General features: G+C 36.4%; 1 protein-coding gene across 2 annotated transcripts; it reads left to right on the forward strand.

Annotated features, from left to right (window-relative positions):
- The first annotated feature begins 1,315 nt into the window (after positions 1-1,315).
- On the forward strand, positions 1,316-5,685 carry LOC118803974 (rho-related GTP-binding protein RhoG-like). 2 transcript variants are annotated; one of them, XM_036564551.1, is made up of 2 exons: positions 1,316-1,405; positions 3,571-5,685. In XM_036564551.1, the coding sequence occupies exon 2, from the start codon at positions 3,610-3,612 to the stop codon at positions 4,099-4,101; it is 492 nt and encodes a 163-aa protein (XP_036420444.1). In that variant the 5' UTR covers positions 1,316-1,405; positions 3,571-3,609; the 3' UTR covers positions 4,102-5,685. The 2 variants fall into 2 exon arrangements, with proteins under 2 accessions (XP_036420444.1, XP_036420452.1); XM_036564559.1 differs by having other exon boundaries at positions 1,317-1,405; positions 3,580-5,685.
- The last annotated feature ends 6,250 nt before the right edge of the window (positions 5,686-11,935 follow it).

Genomic DNA, 11,935 nt, shown 5'->3' on the forward strand with positions numbered 1-11,935 from the left:
CAATGATAAACCACAGAGAAGAACAGGAGGATGGAGCTAGCCTTTGTTTAATAGGTGCAAGAGCATCTAAAGTATGCAAGGTGGAATAATTATATACAGAGATAATTTCATTAGGACAGAGATGCTAGAGAGAGGTGAAGAACAAAGTGAAGCAGAAAAAGCTAAAAGATCCAGAGATTTCAGATTCCTTCAAGTCACCATGGTTTTCTCAGCGTGCCTATGGAGATGGAGATTAAAACTGAATTCAAGAAAATGATGGTCAGATATACCAATATGGGTGCCCTAAGCAACAAGATTATTAAGTCCAGTTGTACAAATTAAGTCCAGTGTGTGACCATGCTCATGTGTGGGAAGGTTTACATGCTGTGTGAGTCCAAAGCAGACAAGCCCTGACATAAAATCAGCAGAAGTAGTTGAAGCCATGTCAATGTGTACAATAAAGACGCCAAGTAATATGTCAGAAGATGACAGAGCACATAGTTCAGTAAGCAGTTCAGACAGATCGTACAAAATTTCGCTGCATAGGAGGAGGATGATAGATTAGCACAGCAGGTAATGGAATCTGACCTGATAATTTACATACAAGATGTTGTATGAACATCTTTTGTAGGAGTCTATATCATCATACGTCTCTATATATTAACACCAAACATGCAGGCTCAAAAAAAAAGTCCAGCTTGATATTTAGGTCTCAGATGTGAAATCAAAATTATACTGTGGAAGATATGATGACGATAGCAGATAATCCACTTACATCCCCGGGAGACGCGTCTTTCAGCAAGTTTTGGCTGAGTTCTCTTTGAATACTCTTTCAACACATTTTCAAACATCAGATTCATCTGCTCGGTAAGGGGTCTGAAGCACAGTTGATGTTACAACATGTTTTTCTGTACGTTGTGTGCAACTATACATTTCCACCAGAGGCGTCTCCACATCCATAAAACTTACACAGTGTAGCATTAAGTATGGCACAAATGTCCAAGTACTTTTTGGGGCCACTGTATCTGTATATGTGCACTAATATACTGAAGTCAACATCTTGAACTGGTTGGTAGCACCCTTAAACCTTTGTGTCCTTCACAAACATGACACATTGACAAGCAACCTCTGCCTTACAGTTAAAAAACGTCCTTGGGCTTAAAATGTATTAAACTTTTGCACTAGTTGTGCTCTTCTGAAACTTTATAAAGCAGAAGAGATGACCAAAAAAACTTGCTGTGAGACAGATTACTTCCTCACAGTTACTGAGCCTTCCCAACGTCTCTGTTCAGAAAATGAGAGAGTGTAGCTGACGTGGCTGGACAGTAGTTTGGGGGTGGAGACTGACTTTAGCGTTGTACATGATCGATAGCACATAGAGAAAGAACTACACTGCCAGTCTAGTCTTCGAGGATAAGCATTCTGGGTATGTTAAAGCTTTTAATCGTTCAGTTATATTTTTCAGTTTTGTATGTGATAAAACTGAGACAAGGCATGTCTTAGGCCAGGACTGGGAAAAATGTTCATAATGTATACTATTACACAGGGTTAAAACTGAAATAAGTAGAATATTCTCACTGATGTGTTCTCAATGGATTTGTGTAACTCACAGTTTCTCAGTATTGATCATGTATTCAGGATTATAATGATAGTTGTGGCATTTCCATCTGGTGAATGCCTTGTTAACAGAAATTATTCTTGATGTCTGTGTTTGGTAAAACTACTAAATGTATCTATGAATATAGTGCTTTCTATCAAAGTAATTCTGTTTTTAAAAACACTATCTGTATCTATAAGATGTATTATTTTGTAAACAGTAGATTACAGTCACCATTTTTGGTATAAATAAGTAATCACCATTAGTGTTCAGGAGACTTGATTTAGTTCTTATTAATTTATTTCTTTGGCATAAAGAAGTCAAAATACAGCACAGATGGAACAGTTATGCCTTCTTCAATGTGCAATCACTGTGTTGTGCATTACTGACCTATCCATGCTCTGCCCACAAATGCGTTCTTTCTTAGCAGCTGTTGGGAAGTTGGACAAGTTTTACAGAAATTTGACAAAACATAGTTTTTTTGTCAAAATACCTTCGTTTGGAGTGCCTTATTAATGTCAAATGATATTTATTTTGCGTGTGTTAGAGGTCAGATTGTTGGGATAGCTGAGGAACTAAAAAAAATATACATCTGTAATTTTATTTAAAATTTGTATTTTTAATTGAAAGACTTGTTATGCTTGTACATGTATTCTAGCATTATGCTTATCTAATTGCAAGTTTTAATTGGAAAAAAAAAGTTAAAATCTTGTGGTATCTAGGTATATACAGCCAAGCTCGTTTTTCTTATTGGTTAGGACTTCAGAAGCTAGTTTGTCCAATTATCCATCAGCATAATTAGGAAGTGACAGTGGAATCAACAAGTCACATTTTGACTTACAATAGAAACAGTACTGTAGGCCTTCTGAAAGTTAGGCTGCATCCAAACCCTCATACCATACTACACAGCATGTGAAAGTAGTTACACCACTGTTAGCAATACATTCTTTGAAATAGTATGTAATCTAAATCTCTTGACTACAGCCCCACAGTCTGTGGTCTCACAAACTTTGGACTCACGTTCTCTGATGTTGACTGATGTATTCAACGTCTTCACATCAAATCTGTGAGGACAGGTGGGTGCAAGCGTATAAAAACCGCTTATGAGAGGAGATTTCAGCTCTACCTACTTCCATGACTGATATTGTCACCAAAATCTGCACCTTTACACATGATCTGCATATTATTCTATCTTCATCTGTTAATCTAAAATGTGTCAATTTAATTAATTAATTTTGGAACTCGTCCTGTTTTGTTAATGTCATCACATGTTTCACTATGAATCCACAAGCAAGTCTTCTGAAGCCTACATCCCGAGCGGCCTTTCTGGAAGATCGCAGGAAGTCCGCATTTTGCTCTTTATGGTCTAGGTGAACGGCAGAAATAGACAGCACTACAGCCGTGTGGATTGACTTAACATACTATGTATGCATCTATTAAGTCTTTTTGTCCAGATTGGGCAAGTGTCTGCAAGTTCAGATGTATAGTGTAGTGTAGTTTGGGACACAGCCCTGGATACGTCACAGAGTGCAAACACGAACCATAGTGTAGCCAGGTTTCAGTCAGTAGTTCAAAAAGGAAAGCCCTATGCTCCACGGCAAGGTTCTTTTCTGAAAAAGTCACTCTAAAATTGCAACATACAAGGAGAAAATATCAATGTCAATGCCTGTTACAAGCTGTCAAAGTTTAATCAACCAAAAAGATGTGCACCAGCGTTAGCTTAGTGCTGACATACTATTAGAAATCTCATAGGAGCATAAATTAGCATTATCCTAGAGTAGTTTTGACACTTGTGGCCCGAACTGGAGGCCCAACTCTAAAGGTCATAGATTGACACTGGGTTGCATAGCAGTGAAAACGTAATGTTATGTAGTGACTATAAATATCAACCTAATTCAAGTTTGTACAACCTTGCAACATTTGCTACGAAGTGCATTTGTGGGTGGAGCATTGATGGGTCAGTTGCATTGTTACAAACAATTACATGTTTTTAGGCTTTTCAGGCCTCTGACAAAGGTGGTAAGAGTCTGAAAATGGAGAGCATCAAGTGTGTGGTGGCTGGAGATAAAGCTGTGGGAAAGACCAGCCTTCTGAACTCCTGCGGCAGCAATGCACAGATCACAGTGGGCTCCAAATCCATCAAGCTTAACCTGCAGGAAACAGTCGGTCAGAACAAGAATGACCGATTGCGCACCGTACGCTACTGTGGGACCAATGTCTTCCTCCTCTGCTTCTCCATCTCCGACCCAACCTCTTTTGAGAACATCAGGCTTATGTGGCACCCTGAGGTATCACAACACTGCCGCGAAGTGCCCTTCCTGCTGGTGGGCACCAAAAAGGACCTCAGAGGAGATCGAGAAATTTTGAAAAAACTGAAGGAGAAGAACCTGACTCCTGTCACCAAGCAGCAGGGGAAGGATCTTGCAAAAGAAATTAAAGCTGTTAAGTACCTTGAGTGCTCAGCTCTCACACAAGATGGGGTGAAGAAAGTATTTGAGGAGGCTGGCCGTGCCTGCCTGAACTGAAAGCCTAAGGAACAGGGGGCCGAATCATCCGAATCATAATGTACACTATCATAAAGAATTGTGGGTAAAACCGTGCCATGAAGATGTCGTATCAGATATGTTACCATTACCAGTAACTGTCATGACAGATCCCATAATGTTTGATATCATGATGGCTAACTGTGATGCAGTTATGACATCAAACATCACAGCATCTGTCATGATATTTACCAACAATGGTTAAGATACTGTTACATTACTGAACAAAGACTACCGTCATAACTCTTGACAACATATGACATCTGCTATGACAGGTTAAAGGCATGACTTTGTCAGTATTATGTAGCAGCACTCAAGCAAGTTGTTATTGAATTGTGTTTAATTGACATATCTATGCACTACTTACAGATGCATTCTTATGTAGCAACAAAAGTTTTACTAGTGTTGACAAAAATCCCAATTAAACTTAAGAAACTAGTGAACAACTTTTGATGAACTTAAAGTGTAATATTCATTTAAAATGATACTCATTTTGTATGTGTATGTCACAGATCAAGTGTCTTTTTTGTCATGCAATCCAGCTAATTTTTGCATCATGGCAGATTCGTTGTTTCCAGCCTGCCTAGTTTTTATTAGCTACAACAACACAGTCCTTCTCTGTAACCCAGCAAGAGTTGCTATAAAAGAATGCATTTGTACAGTGCAATAAATTATATTTTGGCCAGTGAAAACATCTCAAATCTAGTCAACGTATCTAATATTTCTCATTCTGTGATTGTTGTAAAAATGTTTAACAACTTGTTTTCAGCCAATTTATTTAAAGAAATGTTTCATTCTATTGGCAGATAATTTGTTTTTTTTAGACATAATGCGGACAATTTTGTCTTTTTTCAAGACACACTGTGGATAATTTTGGTTGTTTCAAGACATAACTCAAATAATATGGTCCTTTTTCAAGACATATTGCAGATAATCTGCATATCTGCATCAAAACAAGTTTTAAAATGTCTACAAATAATTTAACCCCTTAAGAAATTCCAGGCTTATTACATACTAAGGCTTATTCTTCAATAACAACAAGGAATTCAGTTTAATCACTCTGTTTGATTTTTTTGCAGTGTGGATGGACCACAAATAGGTCATATTAAGGGTCATATTTTCACTTCTTTGCTGTGCTGATGAAGAAAATTACAATTATAGGCTCAGTTATGAGCTGAGCTAGAACACTGATTTGACAGTGATCGCTGACCTCTTTCTGAAACTTTACACTGACATGATTATGCTGTAATTTAAGCTGCAACAGAGATTTGATATTTGCCTACACAAATAATCCATTCTTTGTACATGGAGGCTTCTACTCACAGTGAGATCTGCACACAAAATCCAAAGATTCATAGGAAATTCTGGATGCTTAATAGATATATTGCTAAGATTTGTTGATTTACATTGTTTCTGTAAATGCTTGTAGAATCTTTACCCACAAAGTGATGTCATATATTTCTCTGTGACTGAGAAAACAGTAAGAGGATATTGAACTTCAGTATCATGTGTATATGTATCATGCAGATCAACCAATAGATCAACTGATTTAATAAAATGATCACTAACTGGTATGATCAGTACTTCTTTTTCTTCACTCCACTGTCTCACTACCCTTTACATTCAGTAAAAATGAAAGAGGAACGAAGCTGGGGTCTGTAGAAAACACCTAAGCTGGTTTCTTTAGGACAGTCAGTTTTAGCAACAAAGGAGCATCATGAAAAACAGAGAGAGATTGAGAGAAAGAGAGACTTTTTGCTCCTAAAGCCTTGTTTTTTTTTGAAAGGGGGCTAACAAAGTATGCAGAGAAACAGGTGGACTACAGTCTGTAATTGTAGAACTACAAAATGCCCCTATATGGTAAATAAACCTGATAAAATGGACACTGAGTGTAAACACTAGGAGGTGTACTATTAATTGTTACCAGCTGAGTATAAATAGCTTACAAATTTAATGCCACAAGTTGCTATTGGTGAGCTACAGATTATTTGATCTCAGAAGAAAAGCGTTGTAAGTTATTTTGATGATATATTCTCATAAACTAATTTGAACAGTGACAATGTCATATTGCTCTGAAATACATTCACACGTTAATATAGGGCAGCACTTGTAAGGCTATATCAGTGTTTCACAACAACTGTCATAAAGCTACATAGACATTTATAAAGGCTTATTCCAACAATTGTCATTTGTTATAAAGGCTACTTTTGTTCATTTTGATGTTATTTCACCACAGCAAGTATTATGACAACTGATGCTTTAGAATAAGCCTTTATTAATGTATGTACAGGTTTCTGTAAGTTGTCATGAAAAGTGTCATCAAAGATGAATGACCACAAAACATAACTTTAAAGATGTAGATCCCTTTCAGACCAGGTCTTGACACTGTTACAATGATCGTATGATGATGTTCCATGATTTGCAATGAAACTCGTATGAATTCTGAAATGAGCTGAACACTAGTTTCCAATAATCTTTGCATTTTCATGCTGAAAGTTTGGTTTAATGAATGCCAGCAGTTTGTGTGTCATCGGTTTTATTTTTAAGACTCAGTGTTTGTGTTGGTGCATTGTGTGGGTAATATTTGCATTGGCAATCATAAAACAAACTACTCTAGCTTTGCCTTCCAGGCGGTAGTACGGTCTAGATAAAGCCAGAATTAATTCAGCCGCACTGCGAAGTGAAACTGCGTGTGATCCTGATGTTATTGTGAAAGTTCTGATGTCTCAATACTTCCCTTTCGGGCAGGGGGGGATTTAGTGATTCTGGGCAATTCCCTCACACTTAAAAAAGATGGTTAGAACCATGAACACTTAAAGAACCCTTTGCATGATTAAAAGGTTCTTTGCATCATGAAAGTTTTCTTCAGATTGATGGAGAAAAAAGTTATATTCTATTAAGACAAGCTTAACATCATAACAATAGGGGAACCCTTTTTGGCGCTAAATAGAACCCTTCTCAAAACGGTTCTATAAAGAACCATCTGCAGCACATTCTCCATCAGTCTGGAGAAATCTTTCATGATGCATCATTTTAAATCAGGATTGTTGTAATAATATTATAAGATTATTTAACTTTAAACATTTGTACGAAAGTCATTGTATGTACTGAAATTATCTCACTATACTGGCAGATGATTTTGCCTGTTTTAAGAATTAACATGCAGACTATCTGCCAGATAGTTTGGTCCAAACTATTGCAGAAGCAAAGTAATGAGTAACGAGATTATGTTTTCCAGGAAGTAATAAGTAATGGCAACCCACTACTTTATGAGAGAAGCAATTAGCAACTTGTGATGGATTACTTTTTTTTTGAGTACTTACCCTGACAATGGAGCTATCTATGCTAACATTATGTATGGTCTGCTGAACGTGTGCAGCACTCTATTCTGACTGAAAAAACAAAGTTAGATTTGGGGATGTAGGGAGTGTTTTTCTGGTTTTTTTGCTGTGCTTGTATAACTTTATTTGATTTTCCTTCTTAATACCCAAAAAAATCACAAGGACATCCTCTCCATCATGTAGATTATTGCTTAATTGTCTTGTTCATACCAGTCTGTCTTTGCGCACTTGTGTCATCACGTAACAACATGGAATAGTCTATTATAACCAAGATCTGGGGGTGGGGCTACATTAAAATTACTGAAAAGAATACAGTACAATACAATACAATTGGAAATAAAAGCTAAATGTATATTTATTTCAGAACACATTGTTTCACATCAACATGTATAGTATATCTAGTTATCTACTACGGGGCCCTTGACTCATTGGGGCCCTTGGCAGCTGCCCACCTTTGCCTAGTGAAAAAGACTTTCCCTGCTTTTGAGTCATTCCAGCATAAAGTGTGCTTTGCAAGCCTCTAAAACAGAGGCCCAGAAACCAATCAACTTTCCTTTCAAATGTACTTGAACAGGTATGAAATTAAACTGTCTTTTATTAAGTGGTTAGTGTTTACTCACAGATACTTAATAGCCTGAAGTAGGTTTAATTATTAATTACATTTTTAAAGACACTCACTTGTCTACCAATGAAACTGCACAAATGAAAAAAACAACAGTACCAGGCAGTTAAAGCACAGTTAAAGCTATTTATCAGGGCAGATTTTTCTAGGAAAAATGCTCACATTAGGATATACCTTACCTTCCACTCTTCGTAATTGCTCTTCTTTGTCTTCCTTCAAATCTCTGCTATAAACCTTCCTTTTTTCCTCTCTTTAGTCTTCTAGATTTTTTTGACACTATGTAAAGCGTCCTTGGGTTTGTGTAAGGCACTATATAAGTTGAACTTATTATTATTATTATTATTATTATTATTATTATTATTATTATCATTATTATTATTATTATCATTATTATAGAAACAAGTAAAAATGGACACAATGTACTATCCAATGGGTGGAGCAAAAGAGCTCATTCCTACACATATTCTGAAGGTTATGACAGAAGGATTAATCCTTACAATCATTACATTATATTAATTACACTGCATACATTAATCATAGCTGGATTAATACTAGATTTTATATGACAAAATGACCTGAAAAACATTTAGAAAAAAGGTACAGTGTTTTCTTGGTTAAACAATAACATACTTTAATAATAACATGAAACTTTAACAATAATAATAATAATAATAATAATACCTTTACAATAAAACAAACAAAAAAAATTGTAACACTTCAGTTCTCGTAACCATCGCACAGGAAATCTCATTTTTCTGAAGTTTTTTTTTTTTAAGCAAAATTGAATTTACTGCCAGGTCAATACGTTTAAACATTTTTCTTTGCTGGTTTAAGACATTTTCACTGTAAAGTATGTAATGCATCCCAAAAAAGGATATAGACAAGTGAAAACATTGTACCTTCAGAGTGTTGTAATAATATTCTAATATTATTAAAATTTCCAGACCTTTTGTTTTACTCCTATGGGACTAATCTTGCTCATTTCAAGCATAATTTCTTAAAACAAGCAAATCTCTTTTATTATCTTCAGTGTAAAGTTGCATGAAATCTACAGCCACCCGGAACTGTCCACACTGCGTAATGGCTCAGTCAGTGTGTCTGATTTGCCTCAGCCTAATTTGAGAGTGAAATGAAGGGGCCTTGCCTGTCAGAGCTGGTAAAGCTATAGTTCAATTCTCAGCCACTGCCTCACCGTCCTTTCTAATTCTAGTCACAAGCACATTTGGCAGTAAAAGTAGGTACGGCCTCTGGGCAGACACGCACCGGAAATAACTGATAAGCATTCACCTGGACGATACATAGCTGTTCTATTTATATGTCCTCTTTGGTGCTTTCAGTCTTGAAGTTCACGCTCACAAGAAAAGAAACTAAAAGAAGGTTCAGTCTGGGCCAGATTTCACAATCTAGGCCAAAATGTGCTGCTGATCTGCCAGACTGTCTTCCAGTTTTCCTTTTGATATTACTTCTGCTTTCCAAAGATGACCTGTCGGTCATTTCAGCAGTAAGCATCTTCCAAAAACTGGATGAACATTTTTAACATCGATAATCATTAACGCTGAATATCATTTCCACCAACGCTTTAAAAAAATGTCAAACTGACAAATGAAGAGCAAAAAATGTGTATATATTGCCCCACAGTGGCCACAGCTCAAAAGTGCTTCAGATGAACTCTTGGGTGACACAAATCCATAAAGAAAAGCTCATCCAGCAATAAATACATACACTTAAAAATAAAGGCACCAGGGTTTCTTGAAGCACTGCCATAGAAGAACTTCTGCTTCCCTAAAGACCCTTTCAATGGATACCAAAGGATCTTGTAAATGAAATATATTTTTACATTTAAAGAGCCTCCATTAAAAGTAAGAGGTCTAGACCAATTAAACTTTTTTATTAGAACTGTATGTCCAAGCCAAGAACTCTTCAGCAACCTGTCTTCAGTCTGTATTCTCACTGAATGCGCTTTACATTTACATACAGTTATTATCATAAATAAAGGAGACTATGCATTTGAAACAATGCAAGACTAAAAGCCCCAGGCCAGTATACAACTAGGAATCTAAATCCCCCTGTTTCCATGGTAATTGAATCAGGAATCCTTGAGCTACAGGCACTATCCATGGTGCTGAACATTTGAGCACATAATTCAAAAGTGTATTGCAGGAATATAATAAAGTCATGATTAAGTCAAATTATTCAGAAGCCACAACTAAATATAATACCTTTTTCTTCCAGTGTTTAGTGTCTCCACCTTTTTCATTTACTTTACAGCTTCCATTCTTCTTGAAAGACTTGCCTTCAGTTTTCCAAAGAAATCTGCTATAATATTTATCCACACCTCCAAAATTTAGTCTTAGACTAGACAAAACTTAGTCTTGGTTGTTTTTTCTGCTTCTCTCAAGCCAAGTAATCCCAAATATATTCAATGAGGTTAAGGCGTAGACTTGAGTTGGTTGGTCCATTATTTTGCATTCTGTGACATCTGAGCAGGCAAAGATGCTGTCTGCATGTGTGATCAAACAGAACTAGATTAAACTAAATGAAATGTGGAAAGAACACAAGGTAATATCGAGCAGCCACTAAGTACAAATTATTCCTTTGTTTTTCCATCTGATCTCATTGTCGACTTAGAGAAACTACAGAGATTAAGGAGATCTTTCTTTTTTATTTTTCTCTTCATATGGGACTAGTTTTCAGCTTTTCAGGGAAATCTGAAGGGATATGTTTCCACACCTCCAAAGTTCAGTCTTAGAATTTGGGTGCCTTTTTAGCTCCTCACAATCCAATTCAATAATGTTGAGGTCTGGACTCTGGGGCAGTCAGTCCATTGTTTTGAGAAAACCAGCAGCTTTTTTTTATTTGTACAAAAGAACGTATCTCCATATTTTTTCAACATTACCTGAACATGGCAGCTGCTCTTTTACATTGTGTGAAAATTTCATGATGGATAGATCAATAAAAAAGCTCCACAATCACTTGGAATAATGTGACACCTTTTAGAACCTCTTTACATTAACTTACATTACTAGTTAAGACCATTGCTGTCCTCTCCTGCATGGTTAGCATTTTGGAGATGCATGTCTTTCTTTTTTGGAGATGCATGTCTTTACATTTTTGTTTCATTTTTCTTTTCTCAGTAAAAACTCCTTGACAGCCACACATTGTTTCAGACTCACAGTGCTGAGTTTCTTCTCACAGTGGAAAGATGGACAGAAACGGCTGTGGATTTTTTCAGATGTGAATCAAGAGTGGAGCTTGACTTTCTCCTCTCTCTCAAAGATGAAAGCTTTAAGTACTGTTTGTATGACTGTGACAATTTGGGTGGTCTACCAGGTCTTAAATGGTTGTTGGGAGTCCTGAGTTGTTCTCTGAATCTTTTGTTAATTTTCTAAACTCCAGTTTTGGGAACTCATATTTTTGAAACTTATTTTGCCTTGGACTTTCCCTTCCTTTTATACGTGGATTATCTTATATCTAATCTCTTCAGAAACATAACCTGAAAATGAACAACTTGTCCATGCCAAAAATTGTGAAATATATTCTTCTAGTTCTTCCAGGGCTCTTTAGTAAAGGCTATGTTTACATGAAGAATTATGACTCAACTCAAATCAATCAAATAATCCTTAGAATGCATGAATGGTTTTCATGTGTTTAAATAGTTCTTCTTGTTTGGTTTGGTACTACATAGAACCATTTTTGCTATAGGCTATGACTGTCATAATTTAATAGCAAACAGGCAACACCCATCAATTCAGGGATTAAATGCAGCACCCAACCAGTTTCTGCCTTCTGCAGGCTGTTGTGATAAAGCTCTAGATGAAAGCTCTAAAGTCTGGCATATCATGCTGTACCTGAA

This window comes from Colossoma macropomum, unplaced genomic scaffold, assembly GCF_904425465.1.
Source record: "Colossoma macropomum unplaced genomic scaffold, Colossoma_macropomum, whole genome shotgun sequence".
In the NCBI taxonomy this organism is placed as follows: Eukaryota; Metazoa; Chordata; class Actinopteri; order Characiformes; family Serrasalmidae; genus Colossoma; species Colossoma macropomum.

Coding starts and splice junctions, on each gene's coding strand:
- LOC118803974 (XM_036564551.1), top strand. CDS start 3,610: ATGGAGAGCATCAAGTGTGTGGTGGCTGGAGATAAAGCTGTGGGAAAG.